At 33.2% G+C, this 25,151-nt stretch overlaps 1 protein-coding gene across 1 annotated transcript in view; it reads left to right on the forward strand.

The window, feature by feature from the left end:
* Positions 1-24,845, forward strand: part of LOC148285471 (uncharacterized) — a 74,369-nt gene extending 49,524 nt beyond the window's left edge. The window contains exons 3-8 of the mRNA XM_088224696.1: positions 13,059-13,277; positions 14,999-15,610; positions 17,490-17,732; positions 18,715-18,979; positions 21,950-22,173; positions 22,541-24,845. Coding sequence (XP_088080822.1) covers positions 13,059-13,277; positions 14,999-15,610; positions 17,490-17,732; positions 18,715-18,979; positions 21,950-22,173; positions 22,541-23,055 — 2,078 coding nt within the window. The 3' untranslated portion in view covers positions 23,056-24,845. The remainder of the gene's footprint in view (positions 1-13,058; positions 13,278-14,998; positions 15,611-17,489; positions 17,733-18,714; positions 18,980-21,949; positions 22,174-22,540) is intronic.
* Positions 24,846-25,151: the final 306 nt, after the last annotated feature.

A 25,151-nucleotide genomic window follows, 5' to 3' on the forward strand; every position in this document is an offset into this window, starting at 1 on the left:
CACATAGACACACATTTTTAAATATTTTTTATTTTATTAATAACAAATTAAAATACAATATTACAACTACATACAATTTTTTACATTAATCAAATACATGTATTTACATTAACGTTTCCCATTACGTAAAAGAAATGTACGTCTGAAAAGTCTTACAATTTTATTTTAATCAATAATATTTTTAGAATAACATGAATAAATTACAAAAAAGATATTAACGATGTTTTCAATCAGTGTTACATAAAGAAGAATTATAGATGTAATTTTTTACTTCTTTCTTAAATATATTGTATTCCTGGCTGTACTTTTTATTATCTTTGTTCATTTCATTAAAGAAAAATATTCCTCTGTAAGTATAATGATGTTGTGCAGTAGTTGTTTTTAATTTAGTAATTAAGATATTACCACCTGTTCTAGGTCGCGTACTTACGTTTTGAGACCTAGAAATACTACTATTTATTTTATCTTTATGTATTTGAAACAAACAATTATTTTTGTATGGCAAATTTATATCTAAAACCTTAAAATTTTGAAATAATTGAACAGTGCAACATTTACACTTACTCTCATAGAAATACACATAAACGCACCCTTTTGTTGTAACACAATTTGATAATATGTACGAGTATGATTCTTATTTACAAACTTCGCTGGTTTGTCTTTAAACCGTATTTTTTTTAATGTTATATCATTTTCGACTGTTTTTTTCTTTAAAATAAATAAATAAATAAAATAAATGTTAGAAAAAGCATTTAAAAGTTGAACAAGATCCATGTAAAAACGAGCACTTTTTACATCTTGGCGTGGGAGTTTTCGATTAGAATCAAATAAATACAACATGTTTCACAGTTTTTTGATAACACGTTGATAACCTTGTCTTCAAGAGTCATGTTCTGAAAGCAGTCAGCATATTGAATTATTTTAATGCTTCTATACAAACTAAATAAATGCCTACGTGGTTATGTTTTTCAACTGGGAAAATCACTAAGTTAGTGCTTCAAAAGCAGGAGATATCTAGGGTTGATATTTTAAACACCAGTATAAATTGAACGTAGTTATGCAGAAAGCAGCCAATCTACAATTTTGAAAAAGTTAGATATTAATGTTATCGGGTGCAGTGAATTCGATTCTATGTTTTGATTAAAACAACCAGACCACTTTGATACAAAAAACTGTAAATATCACCTTCTGAAAATGGTGTCGATCGCAAAAACGGTATTTTTCAATTTGCAGAAAACACTCACAGCGATAGAAAAATCTTAATGTCCATTAAAAATTACTAAAACTGCTTAAATAAATAATTAAATTATTATTTGTAATGTATAAATAACTCATGTTTTCATTGTTTATCATTTGTTAAAGTCAAAAACATTTTAAGTGTTTTGTAGATTTGATCATCAACTCTTTTCACAAAGGTGCTATTATCTCAGTTTCATTTTTCTATGGCTGGCTGTTTTCTGCATAACCACGTTCAATTATTGATAACATAACACCTTCATTGACCATCAAAATCAGTTTTCTACTTCTTTTTAATGATGCAAAAAAAAAACAAACAAACAAACCATCACGTCATTTCCCAGTAGGAGTAGGCAGAGAGGATATAACGCCATATCACTCTGTCTTTACATACAGACCTCGCTTCCTCTACATGCATACATTTTCTCATGCACGTGCGCCGATTATTCCTATTCTTTACATGTTTATCTTCAAGTATTTGATGGACTTGATCGTGCCATGTCTATCTCAGTCTTTCTCGTTTTCTGCATTCATCAACATCCGCATCGTAGATCCTATAAGCCGTTCTTGCGCTGTCCATTCGCTCTACATGTCCAAACCAATGCAGCACCCCTTTCTTGATTCTGTCGATAATGCATGTCTCAGCCTTACATAGTTCACGGTTCTCGACATTTGTGCACCTATCATACATCGTTTTGACACACATTCGCCCGAGGGATTGCATTTCGACAGCATTTAACCCACTTTTATAATTATTTTTCGAATTCCATACATCGCTCGCATACATTACAGTTGGCACTAGTACTCCACTGTGAACTGCTAGTTTCGCCTCCTGCGACAAATATTTGTTTTCCAAAGTATGTTTCAGTGGACCTTTCACCATATTCCCAGCACTCACCCTCCTTTCAATATCTTTCTCAGTCTTTCCAGCCCTAGTAAACATACTTCCCAGATACAAATTTTTTTCTACCTGATTAAAAATATCTCCGTTCACACTGATCTCACTGATCAATAATGCTGTTGGCTTTATATGAAAGGGCTGTACATATAATCTTCATCATAGGGTTGCTATATTTTGCTAGAGTCTCGTCAGACGTTCTGGAACGAGGATATGTAACAAAAAATGCAATTTTATAACGTTTATTCTGAAATGTAATCAAAATGTCTCAAAACCGTCTTAAACTGTAATTGTTACTTCTAAGGGCCGAACTCTTCCAGAGCGTATATACCTTTTTCATAATCCTCTGAAAGTAGAATAATATTTTTATCCTACCATTTTTTATAACTGTTGTAGATATGGGCACTCAAAACTGCAATGTAGGTCAACTCCTCGTTTCAAATTCGAAGAATTTCATTTAGGTGAATCCTGTCCGTCTCTTGAAAATCTATCGTTCACGATATGGCACAAATCGTCCTTGTAAGGATGGGTTGCCTTAACCTTTAAAAAAAAAGCCAAGTTAAATAAATCAATACTTATAATATTTGAAATCAAACACTGATTTGAGTCTACTGAACACTTTATTTTATTTTTACAAATGTAAAAAATTTAAAAACAAAAATTTCGTGATAATTCTTTCGCCTTGTTGGGCATTTTAAAATGAATGTGAAGATTAGATGGATTGAATGTCCTTACGTAGTTATATAATTCAAGGTACTTAAGTAGAAAATAGAAATTATCTTATTATTTATATCACTACAGAGATGGGTAGAATTTTTGTTTCAGGATTATGGATATTCGAGCGTTTACAGGGCTTATGACCTGTCATAGGTTGGGTTCAAGTGGCCACTTTTATGTAGAATTCTACAACATTCCCCATTCCGCTTATTAGCGAATATCCATATCGGTGACATTTTTTGGTTTTTGTATATATGTCATGAAACAAGGAAAGCTTTCGCTAGCGCGTTTGGAGCGCCATCTATGTATTTGATATTGAAGTTAAGTATTAAAGCAAATTACTTTATTTATGTAGCTAAGACTCTATCCGAGTTAAATTAATTACTAGTAATCGCCTGCAGATGACTCTGCAATTTATTTTTACTTAATTTTTGACCAGATCTTGTTTACACAATATTATTTTTTTGGTATGTGTATATATATTTACATATTTATACACATTAAGTACAAAGCAATTGCAGGGTTTATTCCGCAAGGGGATTATAGTAATTATTATTATAAGGTCTAGCTACATAGATGGTAAATTTTGTTTAATTATTAATATAAATATAGATGGCTCCAAACGCGCTAGCGAAAGCTTTCCTTGTTTCATGACATAGCATGTACATAATCAAAAATGAGGGAAAACCAATGGTTAAGGCAAGGCTAAGTGTTTAATAGGTAATGGGGAATTTAAGTATTTATATTTGAATTTTGGGATTTAATGTTCGGGAAAATTTCGGGATGTGATAATTTCGGGATAGTTCATAAGATAATTTTTATTTTCTACTTAAGTACCTTGAATTATATAACTATATAAAGGACATCCAATCCATCTAATCTTCACATTCGTTAGAAAATGCTTTAACAAGGCGAAACAATTGTCACGAAATTTTTGTTTTTATATTTGTAAAAATAAAATAGTTCGGTAGACTCAAATCAGTGTTTGATTTCTAATGTTATAAGTTTAAATATGGAGTTCTACAAAATAAACACCAAATCAATCAATAAATAAATCAATATTTCTTGTTGTACCTTAATGTTTTTCTCACATTTTATGTGGTGTTTTTTTACTGAAGAAGTACCGCTGGCCATATTGTTTCTATGATTTAAAATTAACATATTACTGCAGTATTAATTCTACAGCCCCTGGCAGCAGACGGTATTTTTTACCGGCCCTTTTCACTGGGCCAACATCAATGATATTACTTTTTCGACCTTGGTTTTATGAGCAGAAAAAAAAATTAAATACTCGCTCAATTTCAAAAATTGACAAAAAAAAACATTTTCCTTTCGAAAAACCTATCGACTTCCACTCGAGGCAAGTTCAACTTCCACGGAGTTCTTTAGATACATCAATTGCTGGAACCATTTGCCACCTTATTTTCACATTCATTGTCAGTACGGCCGTGGAAGGTTTTTTTTACTAACGGCGTTTTACTGTGTAAGTTTAAATCGGGACGTCGGGACAGTGGGCTCAATAACGGTGACAGTCCCGATATATTGGGACGGATGGCAACCTAACTCATCTGTATACTAAATGAAAGTCATCTTGTTTCTGTCATTCGAAATTATTATGCGAAAAATAATTAAGATTAAGAAAACTAAATACATCACCATTAGTAAAAAGTAGTCTTCCTGCCAAATTATGACATCCGCTGCAAATATACATGTAGTATAATTTAATAATGTAACGCGAAACCGGTTTTAAAATACCTCGATCAATAATTATGAATAAACACAGATTGATAAGCATATCTCTGATTTAATAACCGTTATAAATTAAATTATTATTTTTATTTAAATTGTTTCACAGTATGCATGCATAAAATGTTAAGAGTGCAGTCTTAAATGATTTTCAAAGAAAATAAAATTTATTGCTGACCAACAAAATGTTCTACAATAAGACCAAAAAAACTATTTACAATCTAATCTTTTTTTTCTGTATCTGATTAGTTCAAAACCACAAACCAGTTAGATTTTTTTACCTTTCCGTCTATTATTTATTTATTAATAACATTGTACATACATATATTAGGGACAGAGACACAGTTTATAGAGGAACGACCCATGCCTGTTATTGAGTAGTATACAGGCTACATTTTTTTTCATCAAACTCTGACCTTATGAAAAATAGACACTAAAATATTTTTTTTTAATAAATCATAAACGGAAATATTTCTCTTCATTATGTTATTTGTTAAGGTGGTAATTCTCGTAAGGTGGGTTCACCAACCGGGACAACTCACCGAAGAGAACTTGTGTCGTCACGCGTGGAGTAATTAAAAATCTACTAAACTTTAATGAATAGTAGCAACACTAATACGATACATAAAAATAATATTAAAAATTGTTTGGCTCTGTTTTTTAGTCTATTAAAAAAACAAAGAAATATTACAAATTCACCAAACTTCCTCATTGTTTTAACTTCGATGTAGTATTTTGTCTGAGCTTGTTACTCTATTAAAATAGAAAATACTTTATTTCAATTTTTAATTTTGTTTATTTTTTCTTTGTATTTTACAATAGGTACACCCATGTTACACACAAAAAAAACTATTACATTAACACAAGAAAAAATCCCACAAAGACATGGCCTGTGTGCATACTGAATACATAAATTATGAACTGTGTCCTTAACTCTCAATAATTTGATTCAAAATCATAATACTGTCGCAAGTCCCTGCTCTGCTCAGAATGCAATATTATATAATGTCATTAGTGAGAAAGTTTTTATATTTTCAGTATAAGTCATTTCTCCGCATAGGTGTCAATCTATTAACTTGGATCTCTTTGTCTAGAAGCCGTAAAGAATTAAAAATGACATTAATGAATTTGAATGACATTTGGAAAACTGAATGACATTTAGGCAAATTTTATTGACATTGTTGAATATTAATTTCTATTCAGTTTGATGGTAATTGTTTCCTAATATTATTGACCAATAATTTTATATCCGCTCATGTTGCGGTTGAATTTCACTCACGCAAAGAAGTGAAATTGGGAAGGGGTAATTGAAGGTAATAATTATAAATCAACAATCTACATTTTTTATATGGTGTGTAAACGCAAGTCGTTGAAAATGGCCCTCAAAGTTAAATATTTAGGTAAATAATAAGAACGCAAATATTTTTTATTTTTTAAAAATAATTTTAAAATATTCAAATTACAATAATTTAAAATATAAATATTATTTTACATCAATATTAAATATAAGTTTTATCGTGGTATGAATCGGGTTGTGGTCCCGTAGCTAGTGGCGTGGACTCATGGATCAAAGGTCCGAGGTTCACACCCGCCTCTACCACAACCTTATTTATATTTTCTAATAGTGAGTTATTTACAACTACATAGTTGATAAATATTTTATGTTTATATTTATGTTTATTGTTATATTTATGTTTATTGTTATATTTTTGTTTATATTTATATTTATGTTCATGTTTATATGTTCATATGGTAGAATTGGCTCTGCACTTTATAGCCATTTTACTGGAATAAAAAAATAAAATAAATAAAAATAAATGGCCAACAAAATTTTAATATCTGGGTAAATCATAAGAACGCAAAGATTTATTTTTACTAAAAAAGAAAAAAAATTGCTTTGACTGTCAGAAGTTTTATTTTTGACAAATAATTTATTGGGTAGATACTAGGAGATCAATATTTTATTTGAAACATAACGATCATTGTTCTTTGCGCTGTACAGTGTACATATAAAAAGTTAACTTAAACTTTTAAAAATAATTATTTGATAATTAATAAACTTTCAATTATATAGACATAAGCTTGTATTATATGAGTCAGAAATGGTACAAAATCTTGTGCAAGATTTGACCCAATGAATATTGTGCCGAATAATACACAAATTTGGTGAAATCTGTGGTCAAAGATGGAAAAATTAGAAAATGTACTATTTTCTAACAAATATTTTCACCACGATATGCGCCCGCATACTAACTTTGATACTATTAAACACCGTCAACGCGTGTTTGTAGTCGTTCGTGTCACTTGATAGGGCCGTTGACACGTGGCCAGTACAATATACAGAGTCGGAGTCGGATGTCGGAGAAGTGATATTCATCGGTATCCGAATCACCTGCATATATGGCCGCGATTTCACATAGTTTTCGAGTTATGATTTTTTTAATGGGTTTTTGAAAATTTTCCACCGGATCGGTATTTATTTTTATTTTTTAATTTGTGGAAGGTTTTTCCGGGTTTTATTTTTTGATACTCATTTTTTATTAATTGTACTTTCACGCACAAAGTAATCAGTTTTGTAACCATAATAAAAACTAAAAAAGTTTTGACCTAAAATGCAGAATTCAAGTACGAGCGAGTCAGACTTGAACTTTCAACTTAAAATTAAAAACCCAAAAAGGCCAATCTTTAGTGTTTGAGTAACTTTAAAAACTGCGCTAGGTTCTAAAATCTTATAGGCTATGTAGGCACCTACATTTAACCTTTGGACGTCACTTCTCCGGCCATCCTGTATATAAGTTGCTGTATATTACACAAAATTTTAAAAAAAACTCTCTAGAAGTTAAAAAACAAAAAAATATGGACCATGAAATGACCGAATTTTTACATGTACAGAAACACCTGACACGCTTTCAAATAAATATTAGAAAACTACCAGTACACACCTTTCAAAGTTATCTTAATTTTTTCTGAACAAAAATAATCAGCTTAAACTCAAAATACAACCTTGACCGTAGCGCGACAATGAGCGAATTAATGCAACTAAGTTATCATAAATAAATAAAGATACTTTGGGATGCAATCATTAGTAAACGCATGATTAAGTCAGAACAATTAAGCATGCATTTATCAAGCTGTTTATCCTGGAATACTTCCATGACGTCATCGTTCAAAAATGAAAATCTGAAGAATTTATAGCGTCTAGCTTAAATAAAGCGAAACACTGTGCGTCGTGACAAGATAGCTCGTTTTGTCAATTTTGAAACGGATCATTTTCTGTCATGGCACCGGAAGCATCTACGTACTGCGCATGCTTATGGGCAAATTTTAGTCCCAAAAACTGCACCGTGTAAAACCCGGCACATGAAATATTTGACAAGAAACTGCGCAAGATCTTGTATCATTTTCTGACCGATGTATATTTTAATTTCCATTGCCCATGTTGCATTAAAACTGCATAATATATTTTATATGATTTACTGAATCCCACATTTCGGATAATGTAATGTGTGTAAAATTATTGGCCTGAAGGCACTGGTGTTTGTAAATTAAATTACATGCACAATATTTTGCAGTTTGACATAGGTGCCTGTAATTATAACAGAACCCATTTAACGATTGTAATTACTGTTGGTCTGAATTACACACGTTCAAAGACTGGTCGGTTTTACAGGATATTTCTTATGGTAATTTGCCTATAGTCAGTATACTGATAAAACCCCCTTATGCATTATTGCATATTTTGAGAAAAAAATAATTTTAATTTTCGACTCAACAAAATACTTTTTCAGGCTTTCTTGTTCATATTTTGGACACGCATGAAACCATCTTAGTTCCTTTAAATTGTTTTAATAGATGAGATTTCGAAAAAAACATCTAGTAAATAAAATTCATGTTTTTTTGTTGTTTTTTTAAATTTATTAAAATCTACAGTCATATATACAATGATACAATTATAATATAATAGATACTTAATACTAGATCAAACTTAAAATTAGCAATGTATATTATGTGTCATAAGTTATATTACAAGATAATCGAAATTGAAAAACAAAAAAAAATATTTGTGCATACTATATATGGCTTTGTAAATTTAAAATAAAAATGAAAAAATATATTAATTGCATTTACTTACTATAACTTACGTACAACGATAATGCCTGTATGCTGTCGCTTATTTTTTTTCGAATTTATTATTCTTAAAGTTGAATATATCGCTCGCATTGGTTTCAATAAAGTTATAATACAAATTGCAAATTCTGTATATGCTAAATTCTTTGCGGTTTTAGTTTTTACGTCAGTACAGTAAAACGATTTGATGTGACGAGGTACGTTTGAAGGGTGAAATTAAAAATTAAATAAACTAAGTAAAATAGAGCAGTCAGTACAGCCATTTAAAAGCTTCTCACCATAAAACATTTGTTTTAAACTTTACCGTTTTGTCCCAAAAACAACGCGGCGTCACGGTGCTGTGTAGTCAGTACACATGCAAAAATATGAGATTTTAAATCGGAAAAATGGAATATTAGTTTTTCATTTTTATTTTTTCATCAATATAGGTATACTTTATACGCTTATTGAAAGACAATATATAAATAAATAAATAAACAAAACAACACAAAGAGATAGTCAGTTATAAATAAATAAAAATATTCAAAAATAATCAAATAAACTAACACAAATAAAACAATATTATTAGTTCCATATACTGCTATCTTCCATGTACTCATTAAGTCCATAATAGGCCTTTTTTTGAAGTACGCTTTAAAAAGCTGACGATTTTTTTATTCAATAGGTTCAAAATTTTCATAAATGAAAATTTTGAACTTATTGTCCGTCATAATTAGGACACTGTCGGGTATTCTATTTTAGAAGCGTACGCAGTGCCCCACAAACGATGTGCTTACCTTATTTAGCTTCAATTTCGGGATTACCAATTTGCCCCTTTTTCTAGTATTATGATTATGATTGTCGCTATTTTTTTGAAAGAGAGATATATTTTTACGCACATACATAATATTATCATAAATATACTGACTATAAACAGTAATATTTTTGTTTTTTTTTTTATATATTTCTTAAAGAATCGCGAAAATCTAAGTTGTAAATACCTCTCACAGCCGTCTTTTGCAAAACAAAACTGCGTAAATATCGGCAGCCCAACCCCACACTAAAATGCCATAAGACATAATAACGTATTAATAGGCAATTCATTTAATTATTAAACTGAAGTCAAAAGTGATAATATTTTTAATCTAAATGTTTTTAGAAACATGAAAAAACCATTAGTAATACCTGGCGTCTGGGAGACGTACTAAAAACTTTGCTGTTCGCGCATGTGACGCGTGAACTAGTCTCTTTCGCTCCCGCATATACCTGTATTATCAAGATTGAGACTTAAAGAATAATATGTGAGGCAATTATAAGTATATTAGGATACTCTTTTACAACGTACTCCGCAACATGCGACACATTAGTAAACTTTCTATTGTATTAGTGATTTATCTCTGATTTTAGAAAAAACTATTTTTCTGTTCCCAATAAGTAATATTTTTTTTTTTTAAAACAGATACGTTAACGTGTAGCTAAGAAATACCGAAAATCTTAACCCTTAATTTGTTTTATTTATGGGGGATATTAAAGTTATTATATTATGCAATGTGTACTAGTTACATATCACCGGGAAGCGAGAGTGAAAAAGTCGTTTTAGCGAGTTTTTATGCATGCTTACTTTGAAACTATACCTCGAAGGATTTCGTCAGTTAATAAAGCTCAAGAAATGACATTATAACTTCATTTTTGGCTTGTTTTCTCGAATTTGTCTTTTAGATGGGTTTATCAGTATTCCGACGCTATAGAAAATGGCATATTATTAATAATATGTTCCAACTTCTTTACTGCTATAGATCTATCAGGTAAACATTTATTGCGAAACATATTAACTTAGGGTGTTCATAAACAGGTAGTTTTACGAGAATTTTATAATCGATATAAGTGGAATAATCTTAAAATAATTCAAATCCCGCAAACATTGTAACAGTGCAAATTGAGGTAAAAACTCGTATGTGCACATTCTATTTATTTATTGATGTATACTTTTACAACAATGGCGGTTTCTTGGTTAATGCATAATTACAGTGCGCCGCTAAGTAAAAATATGTGTAAATAAATCATTGATAGAAAAAATATGTAATATGAAAAAACGCGACAAATAAAGAAATGTCATACGGCCCTGTAAATGCCTAGACTTCCAAATTCCCTCTCTAAAATGTTCTCCAACTCTGTTTTTATATATTATGTCAATATTTATAACTCCCTAGGGGGTAAAATCTCAATATTGTAGACATATATGTAGATAAGAGATAGGGAATAATGTGATATTTGTGAAAAACTTTAACCGGATTTATGTGCTACTTTTTCTACTTATTTATCCATATCTATTATTAACGTCAACAATATTTTGAGTTTGTCCAAATTTTTGTAGACAAGGACTGGATTCTCTGGGGAGCTGTTTATATTAACATATTACAACAGAGATGAAGAACATTTAAGAAAAGGTAATAAAGAAGTCTAGGCATCTACAGGGCTTATGACCTGTCAATGGCTGGTTTAAGTGGCCACTTTACACACTGGGTAACATTCACCATTTTGCCTATATTTGAACATCTATATTCCTTCAATTCTTTCATCTGTTGATGTTTGTGAAGTTAAAGAGCTGAAACCTTTATTTATGCAGGTGAGATTCATCTAATTGAATTATTTCACCCACATACTAGGCAACGCCTGAAAATGTTATTTTTTCAATTTCTATACTTTTTTATGGACCAGGTAATTTATCAACAATATTTTGAGTTTGTCCAAATTTTTGTAGACAAGACTGGATTCAACTCCCTGGGGACTCAATAAATCCAATCTTTTAACCCTTTTATATGGGTTTTTTTCCAAACTCTAAAGGCTCTGAGAAGTTTTCAAAAGGATCTCATACAAATTAGCTGTATACGATTTCCGCATTGCTTTCCCCTGCAAATTATCACCAACTCCTCGAGTTAGTGCGAATACTTGTCACGCGCCGCGCCAATGGATGAGGCTCAGACTAATAATTATAAGTGTTTACATTCGCATTACTTGACTTTTGACCACCGGTGAAAGTTGTTACATAATATAATAATATTACGAGCATCTGAGGATTGAGGAAATATCTTCTTCCGTTGAATTTGTCTGAGGAGATTATTAAATTTATGGAGCAGCTAAGGTATTCTAAGTACCCACCGCACGTTCAGTAAACTGCCGCGTTTTACATAATTTACTTGGTAAAATGTATAACACACTTACTGATTATCCCAAACGTTTCCTGAATGAGATTTTTCTTATCATAATTATTATATCTGGTGTTATCAATATATGGATCACGAATTACGATGTTTAATTAGTGGAGTGGCGAAATATTTTAAACTGTTTTCTTTTTAGTTATTTTTCTGCTTCTATGCTTGATGCTTATGTTTTTACTAGTGATGTACCGACAAGTCGGGAAGGCCGACTATCCGGCCATTTTCGTAGTCGGCGTTGGTCGGCCACTAGTCGGCAAAAAGTGCAGACTAGTCGGCTGTTTACTTTATTCGTATTTCTATCCTTAAAAATAGAGTTGAAATGAAATCGCAACCTATGTTAATAGATTTTATTATCGATTCAGCTTTACAATGTTTGAATATAATCTAGGAATAGGAACTCTTTAATAGTGTAATTTGAACAAAATAATAAAATCTAAGCGAGAGCTTGTACAACTTTGAATCAAGAACGAACGTAACCTATTTATTGTTTGTGTTAGAATCACAGTTTCGGTTTTGTAACCTAAATAATTATAAATGAAATATTCATTCAATTCAAATTGTTCAATCGTTAATTTCTAACCTACAAATAAAAGTATGATATACACAGTTACGTCACATTGAACAAAAAATAGCCAACAAAATCTGTTAAGAGCATGTTATTCTTGTTAAATTATTTATGTTTTTTGATGAAAGGCAAATTTGATGTAAAAAACCTCCAGTTTCTGCCCTTTCTATTCCCCATACGCACACTTTTATCTACAAAACACTCAGTTTACGTATGGCTGAAACGTCGGAACAAATCCAACACACACGGTATCACCCAAAAAAAAAACATATTGTAAACAAAACCCCGGTCCCGACATGATCGCGCGTCAAATGCGAGAGACTCGGCTGTAAACGAAGTGCCACGAACATTGCCGATGTCACACGAACTCCACTGAAAGCAATGATCGGCTAGGCCGACCAGTCGGCCTCTTTGCAACAGACTATTAGGCCAGTCGGCTAGTCGGCCAAAGTCATATTTGGCTTTGAGAGTTGGATTGAGTTTGCTTATACCATTATGCACACATAAAGCGAGGGTTATGAATATTTAAATGGACTATACATGTAACAAACAGTTTTCTAATTGCTTTCAGATAATCCTCCGATTCTCGCTCCTAACAATGCGTCCAACTCCACGGATTGGCTTCAGAGCGAAGGACAGTTCACCAAAGAAGTTTTTACACCAGATTCTAAAACTCCAAAGAATGAGTCTGAAAATGAAACAACGAACACAGTACTATCACCATCAAAGATACTTCTAGACCAATCCATAATCGTTAAAAATACTGTTTCTCCCACATCGAAAGATAAAGGTAAAATTTATAACAATTTTTTAAAACTCTTAAAAGCCTATGCTGAAAATTTTATTTGAAAACGACGTTGTAACGTCTTGTTACATTAAGCAAAAGACGAAATATTCTGAAGTTCAGACATTTCAAATTAAAAAAAAAGAAACATTATATTATGTGTAAAAAAAATATTCAAATTATTTGTTAAAAAATGCCTTCTGGATTAGGGTCCCTAGAACTTCCTTGAGATGGTCACCACACCAGAAACAGTAGTCTATTTGAGCTCAGAATAATTATTTTTGATATCTGCTTTTTATAATTTATGTTTATATCCATAGAGTGTTCTGATGATCATATAAAACATTGTCGTATATGTACATAGGTTTTTGTGCGGATGTTAGAGGACCGGCAGCTGGCCGGTGTAGAGAGCTAAACAGCCCGCGATGGTGGCATGCTTCTCATCTCAATATATGCACAGGACCTATGTGTGTTATATTACTTGTACCTTTGTGTATTATATAACGTTTATTCATAAAATTATTCTTCGTGTAGCAAGGATAAATATTTTTTACATTAAAATCTTGCATGTTTATACAAATTATACTTTCCAAATCCGGTGTGACAATGTCTATTTGGAAATCACAAAAATACAACCTAATGAGGAACAACCGCAAATAATGATTTAAAAAAATAAAAGCAGCCTCGTGTTTCTTCATAGCCACTCAATGTCAAGTTAAGATTCTTACTTAAAAGAAAGACCTCGATTTCTCAATCTCGTTTTTTAATAAGACTATTAGTTTTTTATTCTCTTAACTTCTGATTTTTCATTCCAAAAAAATGTTTTTCTTTAGTATCTCTATAATAATGCGAAATATTGAATAAATTATCAAATAACTTCATTTACAGAAATTAATTTTTGTAACTGAATTTCATACAAGAAAAAAATAGTTTCTACCATTCGTGTAATCGCAATATGGGCACGAGGAATGATGATAATATCCGATTCAAGGGTCCCATAATATTTTCCAAACTCACAGTGAAAGGGGCAATGAATGTAGTTTATCTAAACGTTTCATTGATCTCATCAATTCGTGATTTACGAAATTAAATTTTTTTAAAGTAACTCGTTTATTGACAAAAAAAAAATCGTTTTTAGTATGAGCGAAACCGATAGAAAAAGACCCTTGGTCTTTAAAACAGTTTTCGGGTACGTGGACAGAGTGTTTTCAGATGGTTCTACACTGGAGTATTTTATTATTCCGAGACTGATCATCTTACCTTCCAGTGCCTTCCACATCATAATAAAAATGATCTATTGTAGATTCGGTACAATTGGAGAACCTATGAATAATGCATTTTCCTATGCATGCTGGGTGTGGAAATAATTTGAGAGTTCGCTCTTCCTTGAAGAGAAGCCCTCTAGCTCTATAGCATAGAACAAAAGCGTTCCGAATTTTTGGTTTGGTTTTTAGTTTAACTGCAAACGTGTAACGGACGGTTTCAGTTTGCGTTTGCAATGCTCGACCTGAGTACCTACGGCACGTTGTATTGCTGTAGCTATTTTCGAAGTTGATAATTATAAAATGGTTTTTGGCCGTACGGACGACTCTATTAGCCGGTGGCGTATTATTACTCTAAGGAAAACAATTATGATTAAATACCCATTAAATATTCATAATGTTGCTTTACTTTTAGTGCTCCAGATATAAACTGCATTTTGAACATATGTTTTCACTTAATTTCAGATGAATTGATATTTGGCTACGCTGATGAGGATAACGCAGACGACGAAGGACTGCAAAGCTTCGTTGAACTAGTTCCTGCCTCGGGAGTGGATCCTTTGAGAATATCTAAACTCAAGACCACTTCTCCATCGGCTCCAATTTTTCCAACTAATTTATCTCCTTCCGTGCAATATGGAAATGAACACGAAGATGCAGAGTCCAACGAAAAACGGAACCTTAAGAAAAACGGCAATCATCCAGTCACAGATATTTATGATAACAAGTTTATGACACAAACATTTGCCATATTTTTTAACAAGGATGCTGTTGAATCTACCACTAGTGGGTCGGAAGAATCAGTTGAAAAGGATACCGATAAATTCAATGGAGAACAGCCTGATATTTCAGCACCAAACTTAGACAAGGGAGTTCAAGCAATTCAAAGCCTTCCTAGTTTTACGTCAGGTCACCAGAACAGTTTTGGCATACCCATTGAAGAAGCAGCGAGTATCAGAAGCACAACTCAGTCTTCGGTGTACAACACGAGGGTTTCGCCAACTCTTCCATCCATGGTGGGCAGAAACAAAGTGAGGAGCACAACAGTCAGAAGTCGATGGAATACCACTGAAGACGGTGAGTTCTAACTGATCCCATTTTAGATGATGTTCATTTGAACTAACTGGCATTTTAAATGTGAAGTAAACTGATCGCTTATATTACATTTCTAAAATCAGGGTAACCTTTAGGTTAGGTTGGGTTAGGTTCAATAATATTTTCCTGGTTATGTACAAAACATTCGTGTTATTAAAAAAATGACAAAAAGGTGGTAGAATCCTCGTTTTCAAACATTTAGACGTTCTCAAAATATTGGTTTTAATTTTATATTTGGAATCGTGTTTTAAAATACAAATTTCATCAGTTGTTCAATAATTAACAAAGAAGAAAAAGTTTTCTTTACGCTACCATTACCAAAGTTAAAAGGATAAATGATAAAAGTAATATTTTGTTAAATGTGTACTCGTATTTATGGCATGATTCAAAATAATGTTAAATATTTCCCTTAGTACTGGACATCCCAGTGAATAAACTATGTTTTGAACAAATTAGTAAAAAAAATGTAAAAAAAAAACTAAATACATGATCTTAATTTGTTGCAACAGAGAGGAAAAACATTTTTGAGAAGAGAATATGGAAATCTAGGCATTTACAGGTCTTATGACCCGTCATTGGCTAGTTTAAGTGGCCAAGTACACACTGTGTAACATTCACCATTCTGCCTATGTAACAGTAACATCAAATGACAGGTCATAAGCCCCGTAAATGCCTAGACTTCAATATTCTCTTCTCAAAAATGTTTTTCCTCTCTGTTGCAAAAAATTTCGATCTGAATAACTCCTAGGGAGGAAATCCAGTATGTTTGCAAACATTTTGACATACTCAAAACATTGTTGAAATACATTATCTATCATATTGGATATACTCAATACTACAACTCAACGTTGGTGAAATTTTTTTTTTTTAAATGTTGAAATCTGGTACAGTGCGTTTAAATGTTTAAGACGATAAGCGATAGCAGACAATTTAGAAAGAGTGAGTATTAGAACATTATTTTTTAAAAACTCTCTTACAAATACTTCCCCCCCCCCGGTACCCGGTACTTTGCAAAAAAGACAACTTCACGTCTGACTAATTTTGTCTAGCTAAAATCAATATTTGGCTGTCCCGTTTTCCGCAACCCAAAACTGAACCGAATTGTGTTTTTTTAAGAAGAGGTATCCAAAATAAAATTGTCTGCGTCGGTATCTTTTCCGTTTTTCAAAATTATTAAATGTATTTGTATACCGTACGCCCGAAGACGACTAATACAACTGGACGCTTTTTAGGGTTTCTGGATGGTCCTACGTAGCTCCCATAAGAAACAATTTATCAAGAAACCAACACGATAGAGACTCACCAATGGTTAATATCCGTAGTGTGTAAAAAAACATTGCTTCTAGTGTAGTGCCATAATCTAGGGAGAAAATACTGAAATATGTTTGTATAAAGAAAAGGGAGAACGCGTTTCCTCTTATTAACCTATGTTAATGAAGTATTTATTTATTTAACTTTTTGTACATAATGTTATTTGTACATTGGCGGGCTTATTGCCAAATGGCAATTTCTTCCAACCAACCAATAAAATAAAAGTTTTATTTTTATAATTCAAGTTACAGAACATATTCAATAGAAAAAAAAAGATTAAAAAGTGAAAAATATATAAAAATAGAAATAAACGTATTTGTTTATAAATTACCTTAAATCAAAACTATTACTCAATGGGAAAAAGGAAAGTACCTGCCGGTGAACCAAATGAATACCCAATTCATTATTTGAAAAATTTCTGTCACGCATACATAAACAAAGGCTATTAAAGATTTAAATGGAGTGTACATGTTTTTAGGAAATTAGGACGTATTTAAAATACCGATGATTTTTAACTGTCTTTTTATAATATATCATTTCCCATCTTCAGGTATCTGCTTCTCCACGCGGCTGTCCATGTGCCGCGGCGTTCTCCCTTACGACCTGACGACGCAGCCCCTGGCGGGCGGCGCCGCATTGCTGGGGGCCGGGCCCGACGGCGCCGCCCTACTGCAGGCGCTACTCCGCTCCGGCTGCAGCCCCCGGGCGCGCCAGTTCCTGTGCTCGCTCCTGGAGCCGGAGTGCCGCCCGCGAGGAATGCAGGTGCTCCCGCCCTGCCGCCCGGCCTGTGATGGTAAGTACATCATCATCAAACAATGATCCTCACCTGGTGGGCATAAGGCACTGTATTGGAAAAGTACATCCAGTGATCTCGATCATGTGTTACAGGAAGGTTAAGTGATCAGACTTACGCTTCAGGTGCCGATACAATCCGGTATGTACGGTATGTGGAAGGGGTGCTTTCACTGTTGACTTGTGTGAAGTAACTGTTTGTGACACCTGATTTTTAAAATCCGAATCATTTCTATTAAACTTATATGTTATTCTTATTTATATATTATGTAGGAGCATATAATATGCATTTGAATCAACGTTCGCGTATTGTCAAACCTTATTTTATTGTTGTCATTATTTCGTATTTACTGCATTTTGTGGTTACCTACCGTATTGTATAGGACTCGTCGCACATTATTTATTCGATGTGTATCAGTTAAATTTTAAAATAAAATGCTTTTTTTTTCAGAATACGGTTTTGAAATTTAACATACTTAAAAAAAAAAATACAATTTATGTCATTTCGTCATTTGAATTTTAACAAAAAGGTTTCTAACTTTTTACTAAGCTCTTATTTGTACCATTTTTAATACAATTTACAAGTTTTAAACAATTATTTTTTTATACTCACCCACCCACACACACGCACCCTCTCCCTCATTCATTCCCACACGCACATGTATCCTCTCCATCATTCATTCACGCATACACACATTCACATACACATGAATACAAACGTCACACAAATACAATTACTCAACTTCTTTTCTTATATATTATGTGTCATTATATTTACAGTGGATTTTTTTAATTGGCTTTAGCATTGTTAAGATTTTTCTACTTATTTTGTTTATGTAATAGCTGTAAAAATCCCAAATAAAATAGTAAATCTGAAACCTTTATTGATGTGGATGAGACTCATCTAGCTGGATTATTTCGCCTGCATAAAAAAATCTTTTGATCATGTCCTCATCTTCGTAAACATTTTTTTCAAATTACAGAGATAGCTTCATCCTGTCACGAGGTGATAGCGTCCGCCCCGGCCGACCTGGCAGGCGTTTTCCAGTGCTCTCAGTACCCGACGGTGGGCTGCGCTCCCCAGCGGGGTGGCGCCCCAGGCGGCCCGGCCTGCCCCCCGGGCGAGCTGCGCTGCCCCCTGGACGGCTCCTGCGTCCCGGGCCACTGGCGCTGCGACTCCATCTCGGACTGCCCGGGTGGCTCCGACGAGGAAAATTGCGAGGATGCTTGCTCTTCTAGTGAATTCAGGTGAGATTACGAGTATACGAGGTCTGACTTTTCTTCATATAAACGAGTTCCTGTGTTTTCTCCCTAGATTATGGCACAAAAACTTTGTTTTTTTTACACGTTTTATTTGTGTTAACATAAGTTGTGTCCGTTTTTTTCATATTTAAAAATGAGAACCGAAAGTTAAACGATAAACGTTATTCGAATGGATATTTTCTGCTCTACGAGATATTGTGTTTGCTTTTACGTTACATTTATTATTACATTTGATTATAAGCCTTCAAAATGGAGTGTCAAGTAGACGAAAGTGAGCATTTTCGACACCCCCTCTCCTGTCTGATGGCAAAACAATGCATCTATAGTTGCATCGTTCTGCCGTAATACGGCTCAAAATATTCTACTCTCTGAGATCTGTCATATGGTAACTAAGATTATTATAAATTATATTATAGATTATTATAAAGCTTCCTGGCCAATCAGCAACTTGGTGTAACTATGGAAAAGTTCTGATTTGATTGACATAAATATTTTAAAGCGATTACCTCAGTTCGACTTTTCTTGAGATGCATCGTTTTGCCATGGAGCCCGCGTATTCAATGGAGAAAATAATACATTATTAGTGTCGATATTAAATAAGAATGGCTTTCTGGGAAACACCATGAGAGGACAAATTACAAAAAATTAGTTAATAATATGTTCGCCTTTATTCTTCAATAATATGCATGCTTCCACTTTTCAATATGTTGTATCCCAACTCAACGCAGGGCTTTTGGCCTCAATTGAATTCAGGATACGTCATCAGAAATGCGATCTCTCAGGCGAATGTGTGGTAAAACTATGTACGATAGATGCACAAATGTTGAGATCCGTACATTATGTAAGGCCGAGACAAGCATTATCGACAAAATCAAGAAAGCAGCTCTGTGCTGGTTTGGACATGTAAAACGAATGGACAGCGAAAGAACGGCTAAGAATATTTACAATGCAAATGTTAATGGATGCAGAAAAAGAGGAAGACCATGACCAAATCCAACAAATACTTGAAGATGGACATGTCAAATGTAGGAATAATCGGCGCGCGTGCATGAGAAGATGTATGAACGTAGAGGAAGCGAGATCTGTAGGTAAAGATAGAGTGATGTGGCGTTCTATCCTCTCTACCCTTACGGGGAAACGGCGTGATGGTTTGCTGTTGTTGTTGTGTTGTATTCCAACTAGCTCCTAACTAAAGCTGTATACCTCAATTTCAAAGTATTAATATTTTTAAAGTCCTTTGTCACTCGCAAAATAAATCCTAACTTTTTTAAGGATTTGTTCAGATATTCTCGTATTGTGTCCATGTTTACTACATTTGTTCTTCAAGTCTTAGTTCTTCGTCTACAATTACAACTGCCGCTGCCGGCCCCTCTGCCTGGTACCAATTGTCTTCAAACTTACGAATCATCAACAGTCCCAGTCAGTTCAGATCCCAACTAAAATCCCACTTCCTTAGACTATCATACCCTCAATTTTAAATCTGGAAATATAATATATCACTTTAGCTTAGTTAGAATGTAAGTTTAGGTATACAATTATAAAGCGCCCTTGAGGTGATTTTTTACAAAAATGGTGCCGTATAAATCAGCCAAACATTTTTATTATTATCAAATGCTAATTTATGAATAAATTGTGTCGGTTAACATCAAAAATGGATATATCCAGACTAAGCATTATTTCACAAAGAACACTTTTCTGAAACTGATTATTGCTATTCGACTAAGTTGTTATTTAGACTATATGTAGGTCTGACGTAGGTAATAAAAGAATTCTACGTTATTTGATTAGATCAATTAGACTTAGTTTCCATGTAAAACTTATATATAATTTGGATGTAACTCATTTTGATATATCGGAATGGATTTAACTAGTTTTGATAAAATTAATTCGTGGATTTAACCAGTTTTGATCTAATCTGTCATTGAATGTCTGTGTCAGGGTTGTCACTTTTACGAAGTAAAAAATAAATAAAACTAATCGTTTTGAGTGTATTGTGTTATTTGAGTGTTATTAAGTGTTATTGAGTGGATGTTGCCGATTCTGATATAAAATCAAACTTCCGACAACAATTATTATGGTATAATATTAGTATTCTATGTAAAACTAAACTTTTAATCGTGTTTCCAAAAAAAATGTTTTTTTACCAATTTTGGATTTAACCAAATTTGATATCCACCGACACAATTGTAAGGTTTCTATTTGAAAAAGTTCAGATACACTTAATCGTTTAGTTTTTTTTAATAGGTCTTGTTGCTGTTAGACAGTAGAGTGGGCCGATACTATTTTTTTCTGAATTTTGAAATGAAAGGGGTCTAAAAAGTTGCGTTTTGGATTACTTGGAATGCGAAAAATTTCTAAAAAAATATTCGATACTACTTTTGGCCGTCAGCCAGAGCTTGAAGTTTTCGAAAAAGTCGATTTTTTGCGCTAAACCGGCTGTCATTTCGAATTTAGGTAAGAAAATCAGTATAATTAAATTTCATAATGTGCATTAAACCTTATTAAATAAGCATCTAAGGGCGTGAGTTGCACTTTGTTTTGTGATAAATGGGTAGCATTGTTTTAATGAACCATTGTTTTCGTCAATATTAGCCATGCGCTCAACGGAATCAGTTCCACGGAGTGTAAACTTTTTGCATTTCGGTAGTTGTAAAACGTGTTCGAATTCGTAATGAGATTAAGTTATATCTAACAAAAAAATAATTTTATCAATATAGATAAATTACAAAATGTTTGGACACTGATAAACTTCAAACCTCGGTTGAGGACCAAAAGAAGAATGAAATATTTTTTTAAATAAGTTTTACGTTCAATGTGATTCAAAATGCAACTTTTTAGACCCCTTTCACTTTGGTGTCTAAAAAAATAAAAAACTTCATACATCAGCGGCCCACTCTATTAGACAGGGAGGTCATATACTAATTGTAATAATTTATTTTGATTTATCAATCCCAGGTGTCCCGGACACGGAAACTGCATCCCGGAGGAATGGGTGTGCGACGGGCACGTCGACTGCTCTGGCCGGGGCGAGGACGAGGTGGGCTGCGGGGAGGGGTCCGGCGAGGGCGAGGGGGACGTGCTCGGGGCGGCCAGCCAGCACCCGCGCCCCGCGCGCCTCCCGCGGCCCCTGCGCCTGCGGACCACCACCGCGAAGGCCCCCGCCACAGCTGCGAACACAGGTAAAGAATATTTTAATTTGAACTTCTAATTTTAATTTTAACTTTTAATTTAAACTTACTAATTCATATGTACATACCTGCATCTAATTAATTATTGTTGGTACTAAGAAATATAAATGTTCATGGAAGCAGTGAGAGAGGGGAGGAAAGTAGAGTTGGAGCTATACAATGTCTTCTCCCTTATATGTACTTTTTATTTAATATTTATGTTTTTATATGTATATTTTTTTTTATTTAATTATTTTTTCCTCCCTTCTCCTGCATTCATAATAAACTAATGTGAAATCTGAAATTGGTCTTACTTTTTTTAATTGTTCTTTTGTACCTTGTATTTATATAAAGACTGATTGAAGAATCTTTGTTTCAGTGACATCACGACCAACCATGGAATATGAAAGCAGCAAAGAAATTCTCATGATGAGCGACTCCATCCTCCCTAAACTCAAGCCACTATCTGCTCTGTCATCCCGTAAGAAACTGGTGTACACTCCAAGCACCACGCCTAGGGTCATCCAGGTCACCAGCGCTTCGTCATCAGTCAGCATTCGTCGCTCGTCTCCCTGCCCAATCGGGGATCTGAACTGCAGGAAGAGGATCTCCACCAAGGTTCCTCCGTGCATCAGGGGATCCTGCTCCGGAGACAAGAAGCCCAACATGACGGAGGCCGGAAAGGTCGAGGCGAAAATCGCGGAGAATGGGAAGGTAAACATGACGAGGAAGATTGAAGAGATGGAATCGACGTTTAGTTTGACGTCCCATTCTTCCCCGTGTCCCCAAGGCGAGTTGAGATGCGTCGATGGAAGATGCATCACCCTCGAACAACTCTGTGATCACCACACTGATTGTTCTGATGGCGCTGATGAAACGAAATGTTTTCCTTGATGTTGTAACGAGAATCAAATTATCACAGCCTATAAAGCAGCGTTGATTAACCATTGATTACTTTCGTTTGATATTTCTAGTAAAGTAATTTGTGTTATTTGAGGGTATCAACGTATTGTACACATTTATCTCAATCACCACTCAATGTTTAATAAAATTATTACGTTTAAAATATTTTACCAGTAGCGCCTACGTAGGATATAAGTAATATTCTTGTATTTAAGATTTTCGTTTTATTTAAAATTTATGATTACCTACCCAAATATAATTCGAGTTATTTTCCCATAAAATCAATTTTTTTATTTCACAATAAATTATTTATACTTACTCATTAGATAGTTTTACTAATATTTTATAGATTGTTGTATACATTTTTTATGAAAATTCTAAAATTTTGTAGGGAAATAGAAAAATAAAATTATATTTATACATATTTACATAATAATCATCCTTGTCTTTCGGGTCATTACCGTGTCTACACAGTAATTCGAAGAGTTATCTTCGACTGTCTATAAAGAAAAATCGATAGTTGTGTACGAAAATTAGTATATTTGCATACACATTTGAAGTACCTTCATCGGTAACCTATAATTGATCGTGTTTAAAAGAAAAAAATGTATGCATCTTTTGCTTTTCATACAGAAAACTTAATTTTACTTTGTATATAAAATTGGAGATAAGTGTTAACTTCCCATTGTGATCGGGGCCCTGGGCCGCGATTATGAACGGCTTTCATCGGTATATACTGAGACTGTAAAAACTAATATCGATATTTATGTGTATATTTGTATGAAAATTTAAAGTGTCTTCGTCGGTAACCGGTAATTTAGCATGTTAAGAAAAAAAAATGTAAACATGTTAAATTTTGCACACAGAAAACTTAATTTTACTTTGTAGATATAATTGATAACAAATTCCTTCTTATCTGAATACGTACTCTGGCCAATAATAAAGCGCATTATAATCATTAATATATTTGTTACGAGATGGTTACCGGAATATTTTTTCAGTTACCATTCCCATAGTTATCAAGAATACTTAAAAATATTTTTTATCGCGATTGAGAAAATTGTTACAGTTAAAAAATAAAATGCAGATTGTTTTTACAGTTAAGAGTTATTAATAATTATTTTGTATTTCGTTTTATTTTTTTAGGAATTTAAGTATGTTGTAAGCCATGGAAATTTTTGTACAAGAAATATTTAAAAACACCCTGGGTCTCGATTATGAACGCTATCTTTATCTGTATATATCGAGTCGGTATACTTAACTTCTGTACTATCTGTATTTAACTCGGTATGTTCTACCTACTTGTCATATCGACATCATATGATCGAAACAAGACAATGGAATGACCGCAAACACTTAGCTCGCGTTCCTTACGTCATGAACATTTGAAATAGTTCTCATTTATAGTTTAAATAGACTTCTGTAGTAAAAATTGCTCACTTTAAAGCGATTTTAAACTCCAATAAATCCCAATTCAAGCAAAAAATGCTCGCTTGAACATGAATTTTGACTATTTACCGATCGACTACAAAGCCGGCTCCTATACACTCTGAAAGAAAGTAAAACAGATGGAAAAAATATAATAAGTAAATTTCTTTTTTAGAGTGGTAACTTTCTGACGCATATAATCTGTGTCTGACGCCTAGATACTCTTATGTGTTAATACCCTTATTGCGACATTATTTTCACATACATCTAGGCGATCGTTTTAGTAAAGTGACAGTTACGTCGGAATTTAATTCGACTTCAAAACTTACTTATTTCTCTCTCATATTTGGTGCCAACCTCAAAACGATTTAAAAAAATTATAAATCATAATTAAAGGAAAAATTGCTCGGTGGAACAAAATTTTTGAAACTTTTAATGCGTAGATAAACGTATCGAGCGGTTCTAGACCCGTCGGTATAAAATGATGTAGGTACTTACATCAAAACTTAATAGTGGGGGTATCGGTACTATACCTTTGTAGTCGGTCGGGAGACTTTTATCTTCAACTATGACGTCATACTGAAGCTTTGTCATTTTAGTGCGTAGATATGTGTACCCTGACGTACGCTTCCCCTTGATTCATATCGATGTACCTACCG

The sequence above is a fragment of the Micrasema longulum genome, unplaced genomic scaffold, assembly GCF_059751315.1.
Source record: "Micrasema longulum isolate JH-2025_06_02 unplaced genomic scaffold, ASM5975131v1 h1tg000031l, whole genome shotgun sequence".
Lineage (NCBI taxonomy): Eukaryota > Metazoa > Arthropoda > Insecta > Trichoptera > Brachycentridae > Micrasema > Micrasema longulum.